The 27345-nt window shown below is 45.3% G+C and overlaps 1 protein-coding gene, 1 pseudogene and 1 gene segment (V, D, J or C); all 3 read left to right on the plus strand.

Moving 5' to 3' along the window:
* Positions 1 to 610: 610 nt before the first annotated feature.
* On the plus strand, positions 611 to 1535 carry LOC103227065 (T cell receptor beta variable 29-1-like). The segment is given in 2 exon segments: positions 611 to 722; positions 1010 to 1535. Coding segments are annotated over 2 exon segments (510 nt in total).
* Positions 1536 to 11967: 10432 nt separating this feature from the next.
* On the plus strand, positions 11968 to 15489 carry LOC119621577 (putative trypsin-6; annotated as a pseudogene).
* A 7038-nt stretch (positions 15490 to 22527) lies between these two features.
* On the plus strand, positions 22528 to 26844 carry LOC119621578 (putative trypsin-6). 3 transcript variants are annotated; one of them, XM_073009439.1, is made up of 6 exons: positions 23327 to 23366; positions 24389 to 24548; positions 24902 to 24943; positions 25605 to 25858; positions 26254 to 26390; positions 26692 to 26844. In XM_073009439.1, the coding sequence occupies exons 1-6, from the start codon at positions 23327 to 23329 to the stop codon at positions 26842 to 26844; spliced, it is 786 nt and encodes a 261-aa protein (XP_072865540.1). The 3 variants fall into 3 exon arrangements, with proteins under 3 accessions (XP_072865539.1, XP_072865540.1, XP_072865542.1); XM_073009438.1 differs by lacking the exons at positions 23327 to 23366; positions 24902 to 24943 and adding an exon at positions 22528 to 22636; XM_073009441.1 differs by lacking the exon at positions 24902 to 24943.
* The last annotated feature ends 501 nt before the right edge of the window (positions 26845 to 27345 follow it).

Consider the following 27345-nt stretch of genomic DNA (forward strand, 5'->3'; position numbering starts at 1 on the left):
ATTAGAATAGAAGAAACTATATTACAAGTATCCAGGAATTAAGCAAAGACAAAAAAATAGTTATGACTGTGATAACTGAAACAAAGGAAGAGATATAAGAGACAACACATTTAATTTGTGAATTGGCAAATAAGGTAGGTGAAGAAAAAAAGAGGCTTATGGAATTCTTGAGCCTAACGTGCAAGAAGAGCAGGGATGCCATTTATTGGGAGAGGGGAACTGAGGAATAAGAGCCCGTTTATTGGTGTGTGTATGTGCTGGGGGAGGAATGAGTTCAGTTTGAGATAACCATGAAGACCCAGCAGACAGCTGAAATACTGTTATGAAGTTCCCTTATATTCTAACATATTACCTTTAGTTCTTTGAAGTCAATTCTGCACCCCACTGTTTGCTCTACACCCAGACAGTAGCACCGACTGGTGTTCAGTAATGACAGATGGTAAAGTGGTGGGAGAACAGTGGTGAGTTGCCGGTGCATGCTGCAAGGCTTGGGCATGAAGACTCATCCTGAGTGAAGAGCCACACAGTTCCACCAGGGGGAAGACTGATTTTTGCATATCTTGCAGAAAATCAACCACCTGTTAGAGGAGGGAAACAGAGCAGGAAGGAGCTACGCTGTAGGAAGCAAAGATGAACTTGAGTTTCACTTCTTAGTGCCTTTTCTCAGGGGAGAGGCCATCACTAGAAGATGCTGGGTTTTCTGCTCCTTCTGCTGGGACGAGGTATGAGCCTTGGCTTGTGAGGAGTCTGGGGTTAATGTTAATGCTGGGTGGAGAGGTGGAAAGACTTTCTCTTCAGAGAGTCTGAAGCCACCAGACAGAAGATGAAGGGGATATGTTAGATTAAAGGATCATAACAGAGTAATTGTTGGCACAATAAAAAGGAGGCAGTGCCCTGGGGTCCTTTGGGAGCTGAGGTGGCATTGGAGTGACAAAGCAGAGACGTTCCTGCCTGGCGAGACATCTGACTCCAAGCTTGTCAGTCCTCATGCATATCTCTCTGGAATTAGGCTCTGTGTTCAGTGCTGTCGTCTCTCAAAAGCCAAGCAGGGATGTCTGTCAACGTGGAACCTCCGTGACGATCCAGTGTCAAGTCGATAGCCAAGTCACCATGATGTTCTGGTACCGTCAGCAACCTGGACAGAGCATGACACTGATTGCCACTGCAAATCAGGGCTCTGAGGCCACATATGAGAGTGGATTTGTCATTGACAAGTTTCCCATCAGTCGCCCAAACCTAACATTCTCAACTCTAACTGTGAGCAACACGAGCCCTGAAGACAGCAGCATATACCTCTGCAGCGTTGAAGACACAGTGCTGGGCACAGATCAAAGATCTGAGCAAGAACCTCAACTCTCTCCTACCCAGCTCCCCTTGCATGAGCCTGAGGGCCCTGCCAAGGTGGGACAGGAGGAGGAAACCACAGCTCTTGGGCAGGCACAGCTGTTTCTGTGCTTGTGGGTGGGCATGAGTATGAATGGATAGACTGGGGATGAGGAGAGCATCTGTAGGACTAGCTGGAGTGTTCTATCCACAGACAGGAAGGGTGGCTCCTGGAAAGGTGAGGGTAAAATTTCTTCTAGAAGGGTGCTCAGAAATACCCAATAAAAACAATCAGATACAGTTTCCTTCAAGTGGAAGGGTCAGTAATAGCCTTTAACTGTTTTATCTCAAGGCTCTTTTTAGCTGGTTTTCTATCATAATATATTTTGGCAGAACTTTAGTCACCTTGAAACAAAGCTGGTACATTACGTTAATGACATCTGGTTGTTCTCAGTCAATAGGAATTATAAAGCTCTCTAGATGCCTCAGTATGACAATATGACACACGTATCCCAGGCCAACATAAAATCTGCGAAGTTCAGGAACCTTCTATAATGGTGAGTTTTGGAGTAGTCCAGAGGTTTGGGGCATGTCAAAATATCTCCTCTAATGTGAGAAATAAGCTGCTGCACCTTAGATCATCTACCACAGAGAAAGAGGTGCAATGCCAAGTCTTCGGACTTTGAATTAAACTTTGGATATACTGCATTTGATTGTGCTACTCTATTCCATTTACTATGTAATCTGTAAAGCTGGAGCCATTGCAAGAGAGGGTTCTGTGGCAGAACAAGCCCATGATGAAAGCTTCCTGCTGCTTGGGCCATAGACTAAGCAGACCCAGTTGTTCTTGAAGATCCTATGATAGATACGGATGCTCTAAGGAGATCCTGAAATTCCCCAATAAGAGAATCACAAGGCAGTGTGGAACAGGTTCGCTGTGCCCTGATTGGCACTTCAGACCATTGCATCTTGGGTTATACTTTTGTTGCTTTCCAGATCCCAGAGAGAAAGAATGCTCACACACACAAATTACATGAAGAGTGTTTATTACATACAGGCAGCAAGGGAAAACAGAGGCCTAAGATTCAGGGAAAGCCAGTTCCACTAGGCTCAAGAAAGCTGCCAATGGTGGATGAAACTTTGTCTGTGCCTTCCCTACTTGCTCTGCCACTGAGGGACCTCAGAGAGCAGCCACTCTGGGTGTTATATCCTAAGCAACTTGACATGCTTGGCAAAACATTGAAGGGCATCCTACTTCTAGAAGGGACTGGAACAGAGCCCTGGTTGTTCTAGCCAGTTCCTCCTAATCTCAGGATGTTACATTACCAGCACATTGTACAGTCATTCTTGAGAACTACAAGCAAGAAATGGGGAGGTACTGAGTTGGTCCAAGGCCACCTGGAGAATTGCCCTGAAGACAGGTGCAGAGTTTTGGTGTAAAGCTATACTCTTACCGGCCAACGACCCCCTTTTCTTTTGAAACGTTGCTCCTGCCTCTGTAACGGATACCTTATAATGGCATTCAGAACAAGGTATTATCTGATCTGCAAAACTGTAACGTTGGCTGTGCCCAGAGCATTCTCTCTGTTATTAAATGGAAAATATATAATCGAGACCATACTTAAATACAGCTGGAAGAAGGTACAATTCAATTTCAAGAGCACATCTCAGAGTGTCATGGTACCCACTCATGCTTTTCTCCTCTTACCTTCAAACCACACCCAAGTTTCATAGAAATTTCATATTTCCAGTTGAGAAACATGTGGTCATTTTTTTCAGATGGGTCTCCACATTATTCTTGAAGGATCATTACAGTCTAACCAAGTATGGTTCTGAAAGGTAGTGGTGAAGGGAAATCCTCTTGGGGCCAAAACTTAAATCGGTATACCTGATTGTTGTCCACATTTTATTGAAGAAGATATGGTCAGAAGTATAGCTATATCTTATATTCAATTTTCTTTCATACTATCATCTAGTCTTCTTACCTATTCAGTCATATTTTTCTTCTTTTTGCTTCTCTATGCTACAATCTGGATAATTTCTTTAAAACTACTGTTTAGTTTACTAATTCACACCTCAGCTCCAGTAATTTAATGTTTCAACTGACTTTGTTCATCTAAATTATATTTTTTATTTCTAGAAACTCCATTTGGGTCATTTACAAATATGAGTTGTCATTTTTGAACGCATCTTGTTCCTTGTGTATTTTAAAATTATTTTCTTTTTATAAGTATATTAAGCATCTACTGGGAATTCTTATCTGACAATGCCAGCATTTGATGCCTTTTTGCATCTTGTTTTCAGTAGTCTGCTGACTCTCACTCAGGGTGGCCTATTTCCTTGTGCACTATGTAACTTGATGTGAATTTATCTTTCATAATTCTTTAAATACTGGAGTAAACGTGGGTTTTCTAGGAAATATTCATGCTTGCCTCTGTCAAGAAATTGGAGTGCTACAGACCCAATATCATTTTATTTTATAATTCTCAGTATATGTCTTCTTGGTCATAGAATGTCTATCTCAATCTCCAATGGGATGACTGTTCAGTGACCATGAATACTCAGAGGAAATTTTTAAAAATCCTTCACCCAAAGCCAAGACCAAGATAAATAATATTCTTTGTTAACTGCTTCTAGGATTAGTTTTCTAGCTCATCCTTTCACTAACTATGTATCTCTTTGTGTACCTCACTTTATAAAGGAGTGATTCCTATCTAGTTTCTGGTCCATGTAAGGTCCCATGGGCCTTGTCCAGTTTCCATGTGTACTAATTCTCCAGGTCACAGGAATGCGCATGTATACCCATTTTATCTCATGAGTTCAATGCTAGCTTACCTTTCCTGCCCCATGCTCCCATTACCATAGGAAGTTGACAAATTTACCTACAGTGAAGTCTTGGATTATGAAGCACCTTCCTATATTATAAAATTGCCTCTTTAAAAGCAGTAAAGCACTGTGGTTAGGAACTTGAACTTTGTCAAGTGACAGACCTAAGTTTAAAACTTGGTTCTTCTGCTTTAACACTAGGTGTAACCTTAACAAGTTACACAATTTCTCCATGCCTTAATTTCTCCATAGAAAATAAGGATAATAGCGAGTTTTTAAATGTAAATTTTTAATAAGAAAGTGATGCAATTATCTGTATAAAAAGCACACAGAGACAAAATATGCAATTAGTGTAGTTGCTATCTAAACGTATTTCTCACTATAAAAACATAGTTTACCACTAGCAATTCCTTCCTCAAGAATAAGTAGGACCCTCTCTCAGAAAATTTTATTATTACAATTGTTTCTCTTTTAGATATTTTAACTAAATAAAAAAATTTGTGGTATTATAAAATATGCATATTATCAAAATAAAAAAGTCAAAATCACTCAGTTTAATAAAATTAGATCATAAAATATGTAGTTTTAGAAGTTAGTCCCTTAACCCAACAATATTTCATGAATATCATTTCATGTCAAAAATATTTTACATTAACTTTAACAAGAATAATTCAATATACTGATGAACGTCCTTCATACAATCAAAACCCACGACAAGGTATATATCCATAGGCTAGATGACACGGTTACTTAATTTTAAATAGCAATCAGTTGTGTGTGTTGAATTATTTCTGTTACAGACTCAGAAGGAAATCATGAAAGCCCTCCTAACTCTACCTGCAAATGGCTGGTTCCTTTTTATTCAGGTGTTAACTTAAATGCCACCTCCCCAAAGAGACCCTTCCTGACCACTCTACATAACAGCACTTCAGCAGTCATCCCATATTATATTATCACTTTATCCTATTTTAGTAATATGTACTCATCATGTACTGAAAGTAATGTATGTGCATCCCATTTCTATACCTCCTCACATGTGCATGAATGCATGCACATGTACACATGAATGCAATGAAAACAAGAACCTTTTCTGTCTTCTTCATTGCTGTTTCCAAATAGCATAGAAGAACTCTTGGAATATCACTTCAGGAATTCAATAAATATTTGTGAGTAAATAAATATGATTTCAAACATAAGAGGAAAATTTATACAGCTGTAGTGGATTTCCCTGAAGGAAAGCTCTACAAAGGCATTTGAGTTTAGATAATCTAAACCCATAAGAAAATTAACTAGATTATTCTAACAGGAAAGGAATAAGCACTTCAAACTTTATATTTTTTATTCTTGTTTTAAATTTATGTTTTTGTTGGGAGGAGGATACAAAAAGATTAAATGACACAAAATTACAGCTAGATAGGAGGAATAAGTTCCAGTGTTTTACAGAACTGCAGGACTACAGATAACAAGCTTTGTATTTGAATAGAAAAGGTACACATGTCATGTGCCAACCCCCTTCTGCTGCCTTACCCAAGACTGGGAAATGGAACAGAAGACATGGGTTCTACAGAGGGGCAAAGTGCAGAACCTGCTCAAACACAGTGGCCCTAGGGCGAAAGGTTCTCAATTGGAATTGTGTTGGTGCTTGTGTGGATGAAGCACTCAGTTCTGAGCCTTGGGAGCCTTTTGAAGGCCCTCCTGGCCAAGACGATCTTGAGGAAATGGCTGACCCGTTGGCTGCCTTCCAAATGGATGACACAGTCTAGAATTTTATAAGCTAAATGAGTAAAAGGAACCCAGTTGACTGGATTTATCACCAAACCTATCTTGTGAGACTCAATCTAGAGCTAGTACAATTTAGAAAAATACATACATATATCATATATTAAACTCTGAGTATCATGAAACAGATCCTAGATGTTATAATAATAAGAACCTACATGGGTGTTTCTCCCACACTCTGTCCTGGCTTTCTTCTGCTTCCTATCTAAGGCAGCCTAGACTCACTTAAGCAGCTCTAATAGGCCAAACAAGAGAGTGGTCAAGGAGTGGCTGAAATGTGAACATAAAGACTCATCATTATATTACAGCAATCAATCTATCCTTAAAATAATTTAGGTTTAGTCTCAAGTGCTAGAGGCTTCCCCATTTACTCATACATGGAAGCCTGAAGAATAAACAGAACTATAAACTTCCCTCTGGGCATAAAACCTGCATGTTTTCCATGGCCATCGACTCCATCTTACAAGTCAGACTTTTTTGGATCACACAGAGGACTCCCTTCACTCTCCAGATTCAGTGATTCCTGGGTTGAGATAGTAATGAAAACAATTCCTTATTGGATAAAGAGAAATTGTGCCATGGGGTAGACCGGTAGCTTAGAAAAAAAAAAAAAAAATGGATGAGGAGAGGAGCTGGGAATTTGTGGGGAAGACAGCCTAAAATCTGACAATCTGGTTGGAGAATGATAAAGGATACTGGAACCCAAGGAGGAGTTGAGTAAGAGCTTAGGATAAAGATGTGGTGGGATTTGGAGAAGAAAGTGTTAAAAAAAAAAAAAGAATTTGGAATCTGACACTTTTCCGACTACTAGGAGGTCTGAAAGACTCAACTCTGTAGCGACATGAAGGGGAACAAACTTCGTCTGAATAGGGAAGGTTCTAGTATGATCTCTGCTTTCCTTAGACAAGTGACCCTGGAGAAGTCACTTCACCTCTGAGCTTTAGATTGTTCATCTCTAAAAAGGAGATAACAATATCTGCTGCCTGCCACCTCAGTGAGGCTGCACCAAGGATCGGTTTGGAGGAGGCAAAGCAGAATGCCCTATGGCAGAGCATGGAGGCCCTAGAGTTAGATCAACATACTTACATCCCATCTTTACAACCTACTGGCTGTGTGACCTTGAGCAAGTCACTTCACCTTCAGAAAGCCCATTGGATCTCTGTAAAATGGGCAATTCCATAGGTGGTTGTGATGATAAAATGAAAAAGCCATTCTTATATGAGTTACGTGCCGTATGGTAAGTTATGTGGTAACTTACTTGTTTTTGGCAGAACAATTATTTTCCTTTGGAAATAATTGGAATTAAAGGAATTGCTGGGTGGAAAGGTAGTTCTCTTTTAAATTATTTCAGAAATCTCCAAAGTGCTTTCTGCATTACTTTTTCCATGAACTAATTTACACTCGGGCCAACAGTGTATAAGCATTCCCTTTCCTCTGCAGCCTCACCAGCATCTTCTGTTTTTTTTTTTTTTTTGTTTGTTTTTTTTATATTTTAATAATAGCCACTCTCCAGCCACGCTCTTTCAAGGCCAATGTGGGGAAGAGCCATGAACATCCATTTTCCCGAAGAGAATTCTTGCCTGCCCACTGGCAGAATGCTTGTTGTCATCTGTCTTCTTGTTTTCCAAAGAAAAACCAAAGGTAAAGTAGTATGATCTTCCACACCTGAACCAGTTTGTAGCTGCCAGAGCCTGCTGGGAAGGGGCCCCCCAAGCATGCATTGATCTTGTCACCTGGAATTTGAGATATCAACAAGCCCCATAGCAACCGACCATACAACTGCCCATCAGCGCCCATCCTTTCATGGGATTAGCTCAATTCTGGCTCTGCAGACACTGGCAGCCACAGGTCACAAATCCTGGGCCTCTGTGGGCTTCCCTCATCACCCACGGCCAAAATGGGCTGCCTGTCCTAGGCAGAGACACAGCAACATTCTGTTAAACTGAAATTAAGCTTAAATCCACTTCACCAATAATCATCTGAGGGCACAGTCCCTGCCTCCTTCCTGGGGGATTTTAAAACACACATCTCTCTGACCAAACAGGTAGGTGAGATCTGACTTTAAAGGGGGGGAAATCGGGATGAACTTGGGCATCAGGAATGAATCCCAAGTGTTTTTGTGTGGGGACAGGCATCCACATCCCAAACTGTACCTGGAGATGGAGAAAAATGCAGGAAAGGAGGAGAGAAAAAAAGGGGGACAAAGTGACTAAAAGTAATTGAAAGCTTCCCTTTTGGTTCTTTCCAGCTCTGGCTGCTTTGCCAAGATCATAGGTGAAGGCAGGGTCAGCTCTGGCTGGGAGCTGCTGTTCTGGGAGATGGGAGAGTCATGTCACCTCCAGAAAGCTCATTTGATCATCTGTAAAATGGGGAATCCCATAGCTGGTTGTGATGATAAAATGAAAAACACATTCTTAACTTGTATGAGTTACATGCTGTATAGTAAATTATGTGCTATATAGTAAGCACACAAAAATGATTCACTGTTATCATAATTGAAGGGCAGTAGTTTGGTGTGCTAAGCACTAAATACAAGCCAGAAAGATGTCTTACAGAAGTAGACAAAGAAAACTGTAGCTCAGAATGAATAGTGCCAAGAATGGCATGTCCTCCAAATTGAGCTCGGGCACCTGGATCTGAACCTGTCCTACACATGTGAGTTTACAGTATGAAGTAACAGTCTCCACCTATAGCTGTCTTTGCTGCCTATAAGGTCATTCATTTTTGAACAAAACTGACCTCAGACTATACTGTGATCATTTAAGGAAGAGCGCAAAATACTGGAGAAGACTAGTCTTCAAGCTGTAGATACAGAAAATCCTCATATTCTGGTGTGTTCCCTTTCAGACAGAGCGTGAGAGCCACAAGCACTGATCCAAAAATCCCCTTTACCAAACAAATTTTCCATCTTCTACAGAGGTTCACCTCCCTCTTTAGTGCACACTGGTGTCTACAGTTGCTAGAGCAAGAGTCTCTCCTTATCCTCCAAGGCAGGAGTTCTGTGAAGACCGCCTGACAAGGGGATAAAATGAAACAACATGTTTAGGGACAACAAAGGAAAACCCCATATTATCAATGCTCCAAAACCTGGTTACCTCAGGCTTGGCCAGTTCTTCATGAGCAGAGAAGTGTGTCATCTACATGGCGGTCATGGCCTAGATGGGTCTGGAACTGTGGCAAGGTAAGGCTCTAAGACAAAGTGCCAGGAGAAAGATGAATTGAATCATCTGTTTCTGCCAGGAAGAAAATACCAGGAAGGAATCAAATGTACCGTTTGTCCTCTGGGGACCTCTGCCTTGATCCTCAATGAATCTCCTTTTAGATGCCACCTGCAGCAATTCCCATACTTCACAACGCTCTCTATGGCTTCCGTTGGCCTTATGATCAGCTCTGCCAAGATCTGTATTCTTGGGAAAGACAGAATCCTTCTGAATCTCATTGTCTTCCTCTATAAATGGAAATAATTTTGCTCTGCACAAATCACAATTAGCATGTTTGTGGGAAGTTAAACTGTGAAACTCAGCATAAACGAAAAGCTATGCACCACTCTTGCTTACTTAAAAACGTGTAAAGCTGTCAGACACCATATACCATCTAAGTACAGCAGCATTAGGTTTGAGCCCAACAGTGATTACATAGGGTACGGGGTGGAGAGGGTGTCTCAGAGCAGTGGGTCTCCTGGCTGTCAGGAAGCTGGATCGGTGGCCATACCAGGAGTTGAACCCGAAGGTACTTTGTGTGTCCTCTCAACTCCACGGGCCCCACTTTAGCATTTTTTCCGATTCCCTCTGGTTTCCATTTGCTTCCTCCCTCTAGCCCCTGGCCATGTCAAATTTTACCACCAAGTTTCTGAGCTTTTCTCATTTTGTTCATCGTCTTCAGAACACTGCTACTTCTTTTACCTTTCAAAGAATTCAAACTTGAACTCTACTCACTCCTGCCCATCACCAGCCTGAACTCAGAGTTGCTGAGAAGGGAAAGCACCCTCATAAGCAAGCTCCTCCTTTCTTTACATCACCAGACCTGAGTACAGACAGCATCTCCATCTCCACACTGCTCTGGCCAGGTTATGCCTCAGTCAATTACACAACTGTGTCTTAGTAGCATTGGTAGGGCCCAAATCAGGGTATTCTCTGGGAAGATTCATTTTGTACTGAGCACAGCATAATCTCACTGCATCGAAGATAGAAAACTCTAGACCCACCCCTCCTCATCTTCGTTATTGAACCCAATATGTGACCCATTTAACATGTGCTAAAATCTCCACCTTCTGCTGATTCTCAGATCAGATCATAACCAGATTTACCATGGTCCAAAGTCTGATATCTCATCGGGGGCATGTCATTTGGGGGCATGTCATTTGTTGTTTGGAGAGCTCATGGTAGGGGTAATAGTAATAGTAATAGTAATAGTAATAGTAATAGTAATAGTAATAGTAATAGTAGGGCGATTTCTAGGTCAAATAGTAGAAAGGTGATGCCAACTAGGAAAAATTTTATGGAGAAAGGAATGTGAGCAGAATTTAGTGGGTCAAAGCCGCATTCATAAGAGTCAGTTTTTTCTGTGTAGGAGTTGAGTTGAGGTAGTCAGAATATGATGATTATTAATAGTAGGGTCAGAAGGGTGTTGATTATTAAGGCTAATACTAGGTTAATTACTCTTTCTTGAATATTGTTGAAACTGGCTAATTGGAAGTCAACTGTACTAATTGTACTAAAAGAGTAAGACCCTCATCAGTAGATAGAAATATAGAGGAATAATCAGACTACATCTACAAAATGTCAATATCAAGCGGTGGCTTCAAAGCCGAAGTGGTGGTTTGATGTGAAGTGGTATAATAGTTGGCGAATAAGACAGATAGTGAGGAATGTAGATCCAATGATAACGTGGAGTCTGTGGAAGCCTGTGGCAACAAAGAATGTTGAACCATAGATACCATCGGAAATAGTAAAGGGTGCTTCAAAGTATTCTGAGATTTGCAGTAGGGTGAAGTAGATGCCTAGTAGAATTGTAATGAGCAGGGCTTGGATTATTTGTTTTCGGTTATTTTCTATTAGACTATGGTGGGCTCAGGTGATTGTGACTCCTGATGCAAGCAATACACAGGTGTTTAAAAGGAGTATTTCTAGTGGATTTAGGGGAGTAATTCCTGTTGGTGGTCAGTATCCTCCTAGGTGGGGCTGTCAACCCCGAGCAGATGGTCCAGTTTGCATCACCCTGAGTGCCAATAGCCAGGGCACCATGAGGCTGCATAAAAAACACCTATGACAAGACGCACATGAGACAGACAAATGTCTTCACATTGAAGAAGGGGAGGAGTGCACCATTGATTTCCATGCTCCAGAGGCACTGAGTAAGCACCTACCTAACCTGTGCCCCCTCCTTCTTTGCAACACTTCCCATCCTTAAGGCTTGGTAGCAAGGAGAGCCATATCAAATCCTATCGGATGCTGAGTCTTCCTTCTCCTTACCCCTTAGTTTTGGAATTCTTATACCCCAAAGCCTTAGATTTAACCGTGCCACATGCTGCTTGGAGAGAAGTATCTTCATATTCACAGGAACGAGCCTTAGATATGACTTTGCTCCTCTCCTGGGGGCTTCAGGACACTGAAAAGCCAAGCTTGTTACCAACGCTTGCCCTTCCTTAAGTACATTAAATACATCCCCAATAGTTAAAAAGATTCCTAAACAGCCAGGGCATTCTCCCTCCTTCTAACCCTCACCTCCTCGGCCTGAGAAATCCCAGCTGTGTGACTCGGGGCTTGATTTTCCCTGTCTTCCCCATCCCAGCATCCTTCCAGGAAACAGCCAGTCTCCCTCTCTGCTCTCAGAAGGCAAGTTCCCTTATCACCTGTGAATCACAAACCCACAGAGTGGCCAAACACAGCCGGGCTGATGCAAGACCCTGGGAAGGGGAAAGCTGCAGGTTTGTTGGTCCTACGAGGAGCAGTGACCCTCACCTCACAGACACTTCCTCTCCCAATCCTCGGGAGGTATAAAGACAGGTCCTCCACCACCAGTCAGGCACACTCTACCACCATGAATCCACTCCTGATCCTTGCCTTTGTGGGAGCTGCTGGTGAGTTTCATGCCCTGCCTCAGGCCCCAACCACCCCTTTCCTGACAGACACATGCCCTTCCATTCTTGCCACCTCTCCTCTTTTGACTGTGCTCTGGTATTTTATTTACTCTATCTGGCATCTCTACTTCCCATCCTCCCTGGGCTCTCTTTAAGCCTCACCTCTTTTACCTTCTCCCTGATTTCACTCCCACCACTGCAATTCATCCATATCCGAGCTGGGGATGGAGATGCTGGGAAGGGAGACAAGGTGAGGCTGTCTCACAAAATAAAGCAGTGGGTTTCAGGCTTGGCTCCCACAGCACCAGAATACCTCCACTATAGCTGCTCTTAACCTTGAATGCAACTGGGGAGGTGGAAAAATCACTCATGCCAGAGACTCAGCTCTAGAAATTCTCACTTCATTTGTCTGGGGTGCAGCCTGTGTTCTGGGCTTTTAAGCTTCCCAGGTGATTTTTAACATTTCTAGGCATGCAGCCAAGGATAAGAATTGCTGTTCTTTTAGACAATAATAACGTCTACCTTTGTTCTGTCGAAGTGAGCCAGGGGCTGCCCTCAACTCCGCCTTCACTACACAGATCTGAGCTGAGGGGGAAGCTGGTCATGGCCAGGTCGACACAGCCAGGGGATTTTCCTAGTTTGGCCAAAGTCTCCTGACCATCCAGGGCTTAAACGGCCAGGTAGAATACACAGGTGGTGAATGAAAGAGAGAAGCATTCAGTGGGTGAGACAGACACATCCCAACTCCTATCCCACTGGAAGCATTTTGAGGACATTCCTTGCTTCCTTAGCCTGGTGACCCCAGGAGAGATCTGAACACCTGCAGGGTACCTAGCTATGTGCCCTGCAGACAGAGACTTGGAAGCCACATCCAGTGATGCTCACCAGGGGTGGCAGCGCTCACTCCCTTGCCTAGCCTCACTGAGCTTCTTAAGGATTTCTAATTAGCAGAGAGCAACTGCAGGCTGGGAGCACCACCCCTAACATGCAACTGACTTGCCTTCTCCCTTCCCATCTCCACTCCAGTGGCTGCCCCCTTTGACGATGATGACAAGACCGTTGGGGGCTACACCTGTGAGGAGAATTCTGTCCCCTACCAGGTGTCCCTGAATTCTGGCTACCACTTCTGTGGTGGCTCCCTCATAAACGAAGAGTGGGTGGTGTCAGCAGCTCACTGCTACAAGCCGTAAGTGTGGGGCCCCTGACTGCAAAGCTCCCAGCCAGGCTGCCTGGGAGAGCTTGGCTTCAGCCCAGGGAAGTACTGAGGCTGGGTGAGACGGATGGGAGAGGTGGTGGAGAAGAAAACTTATTGGCAGCAGCTGACTGTCCAGAGCAGAGAGTGAACACAAGACAGGAACCTCTCACACCCAGGCAAATCCATGAAACAGCAAGGGTTGTGGTCATAAAAGCAGGCAGGAATGATCTTGGAGTGGACTGAGCTTGTGAGAAAAGCAGGCAAGTACTTTTGCTGGTTAGCTATACATTAAAGCCACCTAAGAAAGAGTTTTTAAAAATACTGATGCCTGTGTCCTATCCCAGGGCAATTAACTCAAAATTTTCAGGAAGAAAGTGTGAATATCAGTATTTCACACTCTACCTCTGGTAACTATAGAGTGTATAGACAGAGCTAAGAACCGCCACCTACACCAAAAACTCAAACCTGAGTATGCATCGGAACCAGCTGCAGGCTTGCTATGGCACAAATCACTGGGTCCCATACCCAGGGTTCTGATCAGTAGGTGGGGGTAAGGACCAAGAATTTACATTTCTAACAAGTTTCCAGGAGATGCTAATGCTATGGCTACCCTTGGATTAGATTACACAGAAGGGTGGTGTTCACCAGGCCAAGAAGGGAGGGAGGAACAGGCACTGTGCACAGTTAGAAAGGCCTGGGGTGAAGAATGCTGGGAAAACTACAAGGAGCTCTTTGTGCCCATAGTGCTGGTGATTGTGGAAATTGTGGGAAAGAGGCTGGGAAGGTGGGGTGAGGAGCAGCCTCTGGTGCATCCCTTTGACTCTTCCGCACCCCACTAACAACAACCTCTGAAGCAGAAAGGTCCTGGGTCTCCCACCTGCACTGACCCACATCCCCCTCCTGCCCATGCGATATGGCCACATACTCCACCCCATGCCTCCAGAGCTGTCCATGAGCAGGGAGCTTAAGGACCCTGGGGAAGGCGGGATGGGTGCCCCGGCTGTGGGAGAAGGTCTTCACCATGCCTGCCCTGCCCATCAGCCGCATCCAGGTGAGACTGGGAGAGCACAACATCGAAGTCCTGGAGGGGTCTGAGCAGTTCATCAATGCAGCCAAGATCATCCCGCACCCGACTACAACGAGGTTAAGAAATATAACACTGACATCATGCTGATCAAGCTTTCCACACCTGCTGTCATCAATGCCCGTGTGTCCACCATCTCTCTGCCCACCTCCCCTCCAGCACCTGGCACCGTGTGCCTCATTTCTGGCTGGGGCAACACTCTGAGCTCTGGCGGTGAGTGGGACCCTTTGTCTTTCTCCTTCTCTCCATCCTCTCAATTTCCAGAATGAAGCATATCCCTTAATTTGAATCCTCTCGCCCCCAGGCTTAAGATACATTTCCAATGCCCATTATACACAGGCTCTGCACTGAACATGAGAGAGATGCAAAGTCTAAGGACTTGGCTCCTAATACAAAAGACAGGACAAATGGAGAGCTTGCCGTGATCACATCTTGGGAGGGGTTCAACAATGATCATTCTGGGAACTAAAAGCCAGAGTCCCTTGCCAGGACTTACGTTTTAGAGTCCTCTCCAGGAGCAGTGTTCCTATTCAGTGTTCCATCCTAGATTATTGTCTCCTTCTCCGGCCTGACCCACATTTCGACTTTCTTTGATCTGTTCCTGATCCTCACAGCCGACTACCCAGATGAGCTGCAGTGCCTGGATGCTCCTGTGCTGACTCAGGCTGAGTGTGAAGCCTCCTACCCTGGAAGGATTACCAGCAACATGTTCTGTGTGGGCTTCCTTGAGGGAGGCAAGGATTCCTGCCAGGTGATTTGAACAACCTTCCCATGCTGAAGCTCCCACTGATACTCAGGCCCCATCTCGAAAAAAGATTTCAACTGCCAAGATGGCGGGGCGGAGGAGGCTCCCTGCAGTGTCCCCATGGAGAAGTGAGGAAGGTTCCCTTGGGCTGCATGCTGTCTGCTTAGGAAGAACAGAGAATGGGCCACCGTGAGAAGGACGTGGAGCCACAGAGCTGCCTGGAAAGGGGTCTTTTAAGGTTCAGAGTAAATATAGCTATATTCCTCCTCCATCTCTCCATACAACTTGTACCTTCTTCTCCCCAGGGCGACTCTGGTGGGCCTGTGGTCTACAACGGACAGCTCCAAGGAGTTGTGTCCTGGGGTTATGGCTGTGCCCAGAAGAACAACCCTGGAGTCTACACCAAGGTCTACAACTATTTGGCCTGGATTAAGGACACCATAGCTGCCAACAGCTAAACCCCAGTCACTGTGCAGTCTCTATACCAGTAAAATGACCCTGTTCTCACTGTGTCTGTGCCTGCTCCCTCACACTCCTTCACACTGGAAAGCATCTTCCAATCTCTGGTCAGACACGGCAGTCCCCCTTAAAGGTAAGCAGAGCCCCCAGCTCCCAAAATGTGTTGCATGGTACACTAGATTAGCACATACAAAGAGATGGAATCCAAAAATAATAAGAAGCTTGGGAGAAAGGGGGGTACTCTTTTCTAGAGAAACGTGTGTTTCGGAAAGGTGGTCTTTTGGTGGGGAGGTTGATTTTTATTTGGGCTTCTCACAGTGGTTGGAGCTACTCTACCTTCAGAACAACCACAGCACAGAAAAGGTGTCAGCATCTTCCAGACAAACCAAAAAATTTGACGAGCTAAATCTTATTGCTAAAATACAACAATAATTACAAATGCTACTGGTGATGACATGCCTCTCTGAGGAATGTTTTGGTACCAAACCCTGGACCAAGTCCTCCCTTCTCATTGACCTGGAAAATCAGACTCAAGTAAATCTCCCTGGCCCCCTAATTATCCCTCAACTCCCTAGTTCCATCTCTGTGAGCAGCTAGAGAGATGTCCCGCCTACCATAGCAGGAGCCTGACTGCAACTTGTGAATCAAACCCAGCTCTGCACACTGCATTTTCCTCTTCTTTGACTTTGGGATAGGACGTTGCAGTGAATCCCTCAGCTAACACCAGCTCCCCACTATGACCAGGGAAAGAAATTAGAGAGGGTCAGGATTCCCCAATTTGATCAATTAGCTGAGGAAGGATTCATTTTCATAAAACTTGTTCGCCTTTAAGACACTTCAAATGAGTTATTTGGGACTCTTTAAAAAAGGTAGAAGGAAAGATCTGAGGGCTGTGACACCATCCAGCCACTCTGGCCACATGTTGGCTGGCTTGCACTCACTGGACACAGCAGAGGGAAGCAGGCCTGGTGGCAACTCTGGCACCTGCCAAAGCCTCCTCGTGACAATTCTGAGAGGGCCCATGTTGGGTCCATAGCTCATCCAAGCTTGTCACCGAAGATCCAAGCAAGCTTCTCTTTGAAATTCCACCTTCACCTTCTGTCCCAAGTGGTTGTGGATACCCCCGGGAGCTGGAACCAAGGGCCAGGAGCAGCCAAGGGAGACAGACAGGTTCAGAGCACATTTCCTGCTACAGGGAACACAGCACAGACCTCCAAGTGTACAGGGAGCAGCGTGCAAATTGCAGTGATGAGTAGAGTAAAACCCCTACATGGAGCACAGCATTCCTGGCAAACACAGGGGACCTCAGTCCACTTGCTGTACAATACACCCAAGTATGCATCAGATACTTGTTTGGTAAACAGTAAATGTGTAAGATCAATTACCTTCAGAGGGCCATCTCGGCTCCAGATGTGTGATTCGTGTGAGCAGATGGCTACCACTCACTATCTTCGGAGGAAAGCAGGGATCAGGGCTCACACACAATGGACAGATACACATGGGTTACCCAGAAATTCACTGCATACAAACATCACTTTGTTCAACAAGGATTTTGTTTTTATGGAGTCCAAATGCGAACAGACCATAGTTCACCTTACAGCCTTGGGTTTGTCTGCTTTTGGAGAGAGATATATATATACACGAGATAGATAGACAGACAAGATAGATACATTTTTTCCCTTTCTTACCATAATGTCAAGGCCTCGCCTGAATATCATCATCACTCAAGAGTCAAGGGAAGAACCAAATGCTTCATATAAACAGGGCTGGGCAGGGAGTGTTAGTTTCCACTGTTTTCTGTCTCCATTCAGATCATTCCTAGCAAAGCCCAGCTGGTTACCTGAAGCCAAGAGACAGACATAAGGATCCCAGTGGACTTCCAGATGGCTGCTTCTACCTCCTACCTGGGCCACTTAGAGTCTTGACACAGAAAAGTGAGTCACCCCACTCAGAACAGTTGCCAGCAGAAACAGGGCATGAAAATCACAGATAACCATGGCATCTCTTACAAGTGGTCAGTATAAACTAAACCAACACTACCACCACCAAAACCACAAAACAAGCAAAAAAATCCTTATCGAAAATTCAAGACAAACTACTGTGTAGAGTCAGGCCATGAGGTTGCCTTTTCTCAGGCCACACAGCTTTCCCAGTCCATTTGCTCACATGGAACTGTGAGATGTGAAGGTCTCCAGAGCGTGTGCTCAGGATCGAGGCTGGTGCTGTTCACTTGTGGGTCCAGAACAAAGGGCAAAGAAGCAGAAAACTGCAACTATGTCCACTGCCATGGCTTATGCCCTCCTTCCCACAGAGGCTCCGAAGAGCCCCCACCTCAGCCTTCACACAAAACATCTCCTTCTGCCTCAACTACAGCCAGGCTGGAGTGCCGTGGCATGATCTCTGCTCACTACAACCACTCCCGGGTTCAAGTGATTCAGCCTCCCAAATCACTGGAATTACTGACTCCCACCACTATGCCCAGCTATTATTTTTATTTTTGTTTTTGTATTTTTAGTAGAGACAGGGTTTCACCATGTTGGCCAGTCTGGTTTTGAACTCCTGACCTCAAGTGATCCAAAGTGCTGGGATTACAAGCGTGTGCCGCTGCTTCTGGCCCGGGCCCCATTTAAAAAAAAATAATTCCAACTTTTATTTTACATTCAGGGGGTACATGTGCAGGTTTGTTACATGGGTATATTGTGTGATACTGAGGTTTGGGGCACAAATGATCTCATCACTCTAGCAGTGAGCATAGTACCCAATAGGTAGTTTTTCACCCTTTCCACCCTCCTGCTCTCTTCCCTCTAGTAGTTGCATATTTATTGTTCCCATATTTATGTCCATGTGTACCCAGTGCTCAGCTCCCACTTATACACAAGAACGTGATATTTGTTTTTCCATTCGTATGTTAATTTGCTTAGCATTATGGTCTTCATCTCCATCAATGTTGCTGCAAAAGACATGATTTCATTCTTTTCATGGCTGCATAGCATTACACCATGTATGTGTACCACATTTCCTTTATCTAGTCTACTGCTATGGCCACCTAGGTTGATTTCATGGCTTTGCTACTGTGAACAGTGCTGTAACAGACATTCAAGAGCATGTGTCTTTTTGGCAGAACAATTATTTTCCTTTGGTTAAATGCCCAGGAAAGGAATTGCTGGGTAAAAAAGTAGTTCTGTTTTAAATTATTTCAGAAATCTACAAACTGCTTTCTGTATTAATTTTTCCATGAACTAATTTACACTTAGGCCAACAGTGTATCAGCATTCCCTTTCCTCTGCAGCCTCACCAGCATCTTCTATTTTTTTTTTTTTTTTTTTGACATTTTAATAATAGCCACTCTCCAGCCAAGCTCTTTCAAGCCCAACGGAGGGAAGAGCCACAAACATCCCTTTTTCCGAAGAGAATTCTTGCCTGCCCACTGGTAGAATGCTTGTTTTCATCTGTCTTTCATTGTTTGTCAAAGAAAAACCAAAGGTAAAGTGGTATGATCTTCCACACATGAACCAGTTTGCAGCCACCAGAGCCTGCTGGGAAGGGGACCCTCAAGGATGCATTGATCTTGTCACCTGGAATTTGAGAGATCAACAAGCCCCATAGCAACCGACCATACAACTGCCCATCAGCGCTTATCCTTTCACGGGATTAGCTCAATTCTGGCTCTGCAGACACTGGCAGCCACAGGTGACAAATCCTGGGCCACTGTGGGCTTCCCTCGTCACCCAAGGCCACGATGGGCTGCCTGTCCTAGGCAGAGACATAGCAACATTTTCTTAAACTGAAATGAAGCATAAATTCCCTTCACCAATAATCATCTGAGGGCACAGTCCCTGCTCGCATCCTCAGGGATTTTAAAACACACATCTCTCTGACCAAACAGGTAGGTGAGATCTGACTTTAAATGGGGGAAATCGGGATGAATTGGGGTATCAGGAATGGATCCCAAGTGTTTTTGTATAGGAACAGGCATCCACATCCCGAACTGTACCTGGAGATGGAGAAAAATGCAGGAGAGAAGGAGAGAAAAAAGGGGGACAAAGTGGCTAAAAGTCATTGAAAGCTTCTCTTGTGGTTCTTTCCAGCTCTGGCGGCTTTGCTGAGATCATAGGTGAAGGCAGGGTCAGCTCTGGCTGGGAGATGCTGCTCTGGGAGACGAGAGAGTCATTCACCTCCAGAAAGCTCATTTGATCATCTGTAAAACGGGGAATCCCATAGTTGGTTGTGATGATAAAATGAAAAACACATTCTTAACTTGTATGAGTTACATACTGTATAGTAAGGTACATGCTATATAGTAAGCTCACAAAAATGATTCACTGTTATCATAATTGAAGGACAGTGGTTTGGTGGGCTAAGCACTAAATACAAGCCAGAAAGATGTCTTAGAGAAGTAGACAAAGAAAACTGTAGCTCAGAATGAACAGTGCCAAGAATGGCATGTCCTCCAAATTGAGCTCGGGCACCTGGATCTGAACCTGTCCTACACATGTGGGTCTACGGTATGAAGTAACAGTCTCCACCTATAGCTGTCTTTGCTGCCTATAAGGTCATTCATTTTTGAACAAAACTGACCTCAGACTATACTGTGATCATTTAAGGAAGAGCACAAAATACGGAGAAGGCTAGTCTTCAACCTCTAGATACAGAAATCCTCATATTCTTGGGTGTTCCCTTTCAGACACAGAGTCAGAGACACAAGCACTGATCCAAAAATCATCCCTTTTCCAAAAAATTTTCCACCTTCTACTAAGGTTCACCTCCCTGTTTACCGCACACTGGTGTCTACAGTTGCTAGAGCAAGAGTCTCTCCTTATCCTCCAAGGCAGGAGTTCTGCGAAGACCCCATGACAAGGGGGCAAAATGAAACATGTTTAGGGACAACAAAGGAAAAACCCATATTATCGATGCCCCAAAACCTGGATACCTCAGACTTGGCCAGTTATTCGTGAGCAGAGAAGTGTGTCATCTACATGGCGGTCATGGTCTGGATGGGTCTGGAACTGTGGCAAGGTAAGGCTCTGAGACAAGGTGTCAGGAGAAAGATGAATTCAATCATCTATTTCTACCAGGAAAAAAAGCACCAGGAAGGAATCAGATGTACAGTTTGTCCTCTGGGGACCTCTGCTTTGATCCTCAATAAATCTCCTGTTAGATACCACCTGCAGCAATTCCCACACTTCACAGCACTCTCCATGGCTTCCGTTGGCCTTATGGTCAGCTCTGCCAAGATCTGTATTCTTGGGAAAGACAGAATCCTTCTGAATTTCATTGTCTTCCTCTACAAGTGGAAATAATTTTGTTCTGCACAAATCACAATTAGCATGTTTGTGGGAAGTTAAACTGTGAAACTCAGCATAAATGAAGAGCTATGCACCACTCTTGCTTACATAAAAACTCGTGTAAACATGAAAAAATGCTCATCATCACTGGCCATCAAAGAAATGCAAATCAAAACCACAATGAGATACCATCTCACACCAGTTAGAATGGCGATCATTCAAAAGTCAGGAAACAACAGGTGCTGGAGAGGATGTGGAGAAATAGGAACACTTTTACACTGTTGGTGGGATTGTAAACTAGTTCAACCATTATGGAAAACAGTATGGCGATTCCTCAAGGATCTAGAACTAGATGTACCATATGACCCAGCCATCCCATTACTAGGTATATACCCAAAGGATTATAAATTATGCTGCTATAAAGACACATGCACACGTATGTTTATTGCAGCACTATTCACAATAGCAAAGACTTGGAATCAACCCAAATGTCCATCAGTGACAGATTGGATTAAGAAAATGTGGCACATATACACCATGGAATACTATGCAGCCATAAAAAAGGATGAGTTTGTGTCCTTTGTAGGGACATGGATGCAGCTGGAAACCATCATTCTCAGCAAACTATCACAAGAACAGAAAACCAAACACCGCATGTTCTCACTCATAGGTGGGAACTGAACAATGAAATCACTTGGACTCGGGAAGGGGAACATCACACACCGGGGCCTATCATGGGGAGGGGGGAGGGGGGAGGGATTGCATTGGGAGTTATACCTGATGTAAATGACGAGTTGATGGGTGCAGCACACCAACATGGCACAAGTATACATATGTAGCAAACCTGCACGTTGTGCACATGTACCCTACAACTTGAAGTTTAATAATAATAAATAAATTTTAAAAAAACTCGTGTAAAGCTGTCAGGCAGCATACACCATCTAAGTACAGCAGTGTCAGGTTTGAGCCCAACAGTGATTAGAGGGGGTATAGGGTGGTGAGGGTGTCTCCAAGCAGTAGGTCTCCTGGCTGTGGGGAAGCTGACTTGGCAGCCATGCCAGGAATTGGGCCAGAAGGTAGTCTGTGTGTCCTCTCAACTCCTTGGGCCCCACTCTGGCATTTTTTCCAATTCCCTCTGGTTTCCATTTGCTTCCTCCCTCTAGCCCCTGACCATGTCCAATTTCACCACCAAGTTTCTGAGCTTTGCTCATTTTGTTCACCATCTTCAGAACATTGCTGTTTCTTTTACCTTTCAAAGATTTCGAACTTGAACTCTGCTCACTCCTACCCATCACCAGTCTGAACTCAGAGTTGCTGAGAAGGGAAAGCACCCTCATAAGGAAGCTCCTCCTTTCTTTACATCACTAGACCTGAGCGCAGATAGCATCTCCATCTCCACACTGCTCTGGCCAGGTTATGCCTCAGTCAATTACACAACTGTATTTCAGTAGCATTGGTAGGGCACAAATCAGGATATTATTAGGGAAGATTCACTTTGTACTGAACACATCATAATCTCACTGCATCTAAAATAGAAAATTCCAGACCCACCCCTCCACATCTTCGTTATTGAATCCAATATGTGACCCATTTACCATGTGCTAAAATCTCAGATCAGATCGTATTCCAGATTTACCATGGTCCACACTCTGATATCTGATCGGGGGCATGTCACGCTGGTTCAGGCTGTCAGCCCTGAGCAAGTGGGTCAGTTTGCATCACCCTGAGTGCCAGTTGCCAGGGCATCCTTGAGGCTGCATAAAAAGAACCTATGATAAGATGCACATGAGGGAAACAAATATCTTCACATTGAAGAAGGGGAGGAGTGCGCCATTGGTTTTCCATCCTCCAGATGCACTGAGTAAGCTCCTACCTAACCTGTGCCCCCTCCTTTGAAACACTTCCCATCCTTAAGCCTTGGTAGGAAGGAGAGCCATCTGGAAGCCCAGAATCCTGTGGAATGCTGCATTTCCCTTCTCCTTACCCCTTAATTTGGATTTCTTATTCCCCAAAGCCTTAGATTTAACCGTGCCACACGCTGACTGCAGAGAAGCATCTTCATATTCACAGGAATGAGCCTTAGATACGACTTTGCTCCTCTCATGGGGGCTTCAGGACACTGAAAAGCCAAGCTTGTTACCAACACTTGCCCTTCCTTAAGTACATTAAATATATCCACAATAGTTAAAAGGATTCCTAAACAGCCAGGCCATTCTCCCTCCCTGTAACCCTCATCTCCTCGGCCTAAGAAAGTCCAGCTGTGTGATCTGGGTCTTATCTTTCCTTGTCTTTCCCATCCCAGCATCCTTCCAGGAAACAGCCAGTCTCCCTCTCTGCTCTCAGAAGGCAAGTTCCCTTATCATCTGTGAATCACAAGCCCACAGAGTGGCCAAACATAGCCGAGCTGATGCAAGACCCTGGGAAGGGGAAAGCTGCAGGTGTGTTTGTCCTGGGAGAAGTGGTGACCTTCACCTCACAGACACCTCCTCTCCCCATCCTTGGGAGGTATAAAGACGGGTTCTCCACCACCAGTCAGGGACATTCTACCACCATGAATCCACTCCTGATCCTTGCTTTTGTGGGAGCTGCTGGTGAGTTTCATGCCCTGCCTCAGGCCCCACCTACCCCTTTCCTGGCAGACACATGCCCTGCCATTCTTGCTACTTCTCCTCTTTTGATTGTGCTCTGATGTTCTATTTCCTCCATCTGGCATCTCTACTTCCCATCCTCCCTGGGCTCTCTTTAAGCCTCACCTCTTTTACCTTCTCCCTGATTTCACTCCCACCACTGCAATTCATCCATATCCAAGCTATGATTGGAGATGCTGGGAAGGGAGACAAGGTGAGGCTGGCCCATGAAATAAAGCAGTAGACTTCAGGCTTGGCTCCCACAGCACCAGAATACCTCCACTATAGCTGCTCCTTGAATGCACCTGGGAGGTGGAAAAATTACTCATGCCAGAGACTCAACTCTACAAATTCTTACTTCATTTGTCTGGGGTGCAGCCTGGGTTCTGGGCTTTTAAGCTTCCCAGGTGATTTTTTACATTTCTAGGCATGCAGCCAAGGATAAGAATTGCCGTTCTTTTGGACAATAATAACGTCTACCTTTGTTCTGCCAAAATGAGCCTGAGGCTGCCCACAACTCTGCCTTCACTACACAGATCTGAGCTGAGGGGGAAGCTGGTCATGGCCAGGTCTACACAGACAGGGGGTTTTCCTAGGTTGGCCGAAGTATCCTGACCATCCAGGGCATAAATAGCCGAGTGGAGTACACAGGTGGTGAATGAAAGAGAGAAGCATTCAGTGGGTGAGACAACTCCATCCCAACTCCTATCCCGCTGGAAGCATTGTGAGGACATTCCTTGCATCCTCAGCCTGGTGACCCCAGGAGAGAACTGAACACCCACAGGGTACCTAGCTACGTGCCCTTCAGTCACAGAGACTTGGGAGCCACATCCAGTGATGCTCACCAGGGATGGCAGCGCTCACTCCCTTGCCTAGCCTCACTGTGCTGCTTAAGGATTTCTAATTCGCAGAAAGCAACTGCAGGCTGGGAGCACCACCCCTAACATGCTGCTGACTTGCCTTCTCCCTTCCCATCTCCACTCCAGTGGCTGTCCCCATTGACGATGATGACAAGATTGTTGGGGGCTACACCTGTGAGGAGAATTCTGTCCCTTACCAGGTGTCCCTGTATTCTGGCTACCACTTCTGTGGTGGTGCCCTCATCTGTAAACAGTGGGTGGTTTCGGCCTGTCACTGCTACAAGTCGTAAGTGTGGGGCCCCTGAATGCAAAAATCCAAGCCAGGCTGCCTGGGAGAGCTTGACTTCAGCCCAGGGAAATACTGAGGTTGGGTAAGATGGATGGGAGAGGTGGTGGAGAAGAAAACTTGTTGGCAGCAGCTGACTGTCCAGAGCAGAGAGTGAACACAAGACAGGAACCTCTCACACCCAGGCAAATCCATGAAACAGCAAGGGTTGTGGTCATAAAAGCAGGCAGGAATGATCTTGGAGTGGACTGAGCTTGTGAGAAAAGCAGGCAAGTACTTTTGCTGGTTAGCTACACATTAAAGCCACCTAGGAAAGAGTATTTAAAAATACTGATGCCTGTGTCCTATCCCAGGGCAATTAACTCAAAATTTTCAGGAATAAGGTGTGAATATCAGTAAGCATTTCACACTCTACCTCTGGTAACTGTAGAGTGTATAGACAGAACTCAGAACTGCTGCCTATACCAGGAACTCTCAAACCTGAGTATGCATCAGAAAAACCTATAGGCTCGTTAAGGCACAAATCGCTGGGTCCCATCCCCAAGGTTCTGATCAATAGACAGGGGTAAGGACCAAGAATTTACGTTTCTAACAAGTTCCCAGGAGATTCTAATACTATGGCTACCTTTGGATTAGATTACACAAGTATGGTGCTCACCAGGCCAAGAAAGGTGGGAGGAACAGGCACTATGCACAGTTAACAAAGGCCTGGGATGGAGGATACTGGGAAATCTTCAAGGAGCTCCTTGTGCCCACAGTGCTAGTGACTGTGGAGATTCTGGGAAAGAGGCTGTGAAAGTGGACTGAGAAGCAGCCTCCACTGGGATCCCTTTGACTCTGCCCCACCCCACTAACACCAACCTCTGAAGCAGAAAGATCCTGGTTCTCACACCTGCACTGACCCACATCCCTCTTCTGTCCCTGCGATATGGCCACACACCCCACCCTATGACTCCAGAGCTGTCCATGAGCAGAGAGCTTGAGGACCCTGGGGAAGGTGGGATGGGTAACCCAGCTGTGAGAGAAGGTCTTCACCATGCCTGCCATGCCCATCAGCCACATCCAGGTGAGACTGGGAGAGCACAACATCAATGTCCTTGAGGGGACTGAGCAGTTCATCAACGCAGTCAAGATCATCTGCCACCCCGAATACAACCGAACAACTCTGGACAATGACATCATGCTGATCAAGCTCTCCACACCTGCCGTCATCAATGACTACGTGTCCATCATCCCTCTGCCCACCGCCCCTCCAGCTCCCTGCGCTGACTGCCTCATCTCTGGTTGGGGCAACACTTTGAGCTCTGGCGGTGCGTGGCTCCCTTTGTCCTTCTACTTCCCTCCATCCTCACAATTTCAAGAACGAACCATGCCCCTTAACTTAAATCCACTTGCCTCCGGGCTTAAGACACATTTCCAGTGCCCATTACACACAGGCTCTGCACTGGGCACCAGAGGATGCAAAGTCTCAAGGACTTGGCTCCTAAAATCAAGAGACAGGACAAATGGAGAACGTGCTGTGATTACATATTGGAAGGGGTTCAACAATGATCATTCTGGGATTCAAAAGCCAGAGCCAGGACTTATGTTTTGGAGTCCTTTCCAGGGGTAGTGTTCCTCTTCAATGTTCCATCCTAGATTATTGTCTCCTTCTCTGGGCTGACCCACATTTCTACTTTCTTTGTTCTCTTCCTGATCCTCACAGCTGACTACCCAGATGAGCTGCAGTGCCTATATGCTCCTGTGCTGACCCAGGCTAAGTGTGAAGCCTGCTACCCTGGAGAGATTACTAGCAACATGTTCTGTATAGGCTTCCTTGAGGGAGGCAAGGATTCCTGCCAGGTGATTTGAACAACCCTTCCCATGCAGAGGCTCCCACTGATACCCAGGCCCCACCCGGGAAAAAGATTGGAACTTCCAAGGTGGTGGGGCTGAGGAGGCTCCCTGCAGTGTCCCCATAGAGAAGTGAGGAAGGCTCCCTTGGGCTGCATGCTGTCTGCTTAGGAAGAACAGAGAATGGGCCGCACCATGAGAAGGACGTGGAGCCACAGAGCTGGCTGGAAAGCGGTGTTTAAGGTTCAGAGTAAATATAGCTATATTCCTCCTCCATCTCTCCATACAACTTGTCCCTTCTTCCGCCCAGGGGGACTCTGGTGGCCCTGCGGTCTGCGATGGAGAGCTCCAAGGCATTGTCTCCTGGGGCGATGGCTGTGCCCTGAAGAACAAGCCTGGAGTCTACACCAAGGTCTACAACTATGTGGACTGGATTAAGGACACCATAGCTGCCAACAGCTAAAGCGCCCGGTCCCTCTGTAGTCTCTATACCAATAAAGTGACCCTGTTCTCACTGTGTCTGTGCCTGCTGCCTCACACTCCTTCACACTGGAAAGCATCCTCCAATTTCAGGTCAGACACGACTTTCCCGCTTAAAGGTAAACAAAGCCCCCAGCTCCCAGAATGTGTTCCATGGTACACTAGATTAGCACATACAAGGAGATGGAATCCAAAACTAATAAGCTTGGGAGAAAGGGGGGCACTGTTTTCTAGAGAAACGTGAGTTTCGGAAAGGTGCTCTTGGATGGGGGGTATTGATTTTTATTTGGGTTCTCACAGTGGTTAGAGCTACTCTGCCTTCAGAACAATCACAGCACAGAAAATGTGTCAGCATCTTCGAGGCAGCCCAAAAAATCTGACCAGCTGAATCTTATTGCTAACATACAACAATAATGACCAATGCTGTTGGTGATGACATGCCTCTCCCAGGAATGCATTGGCACCAAGCCCTGGACTAAGCCCT

The sequence above is a fragment of the Chlorocebus sabaeus genome, chromosome 21 (assembly GCF_047675955.1).
Source record: "Chlorocebus sabaeus isolate Y175 chromosome 21, mChlSab1.0.hap1, whole genome shotgun sequence".
Lineage (NCBI taxonomy): Eukaryota > Metazoa > Chordata > Mammalia > Primates > Cercopithecidae > Chlorocebus > Chlorocebus sabaeus.

Bases quoted from the DNA above. Each gene is read 5' to 3' on its own strand.
- LOC119621578 (XM_073009438.1), top strand. From the start codon at position 22,555: ATGCACATGAGGGAAACAAATATCTTCACATTGAAGAAGGGGAGGAGT. The intron at 24,549-25,604 runs GTAAGTGTGGGG...CATGCCCATCAG, and splicing joins GCCTGTCACTGCTACAAGTC to CCACATCCAGGTGAGACTGG. The intron at 26,391-26,691 runs GTGATTTGAACA...TCTTCCGCCCAG, and splicing joins GAGGCAAGGATTCCTGCCAG to GGGGACTCTGGTGGCCCTGC.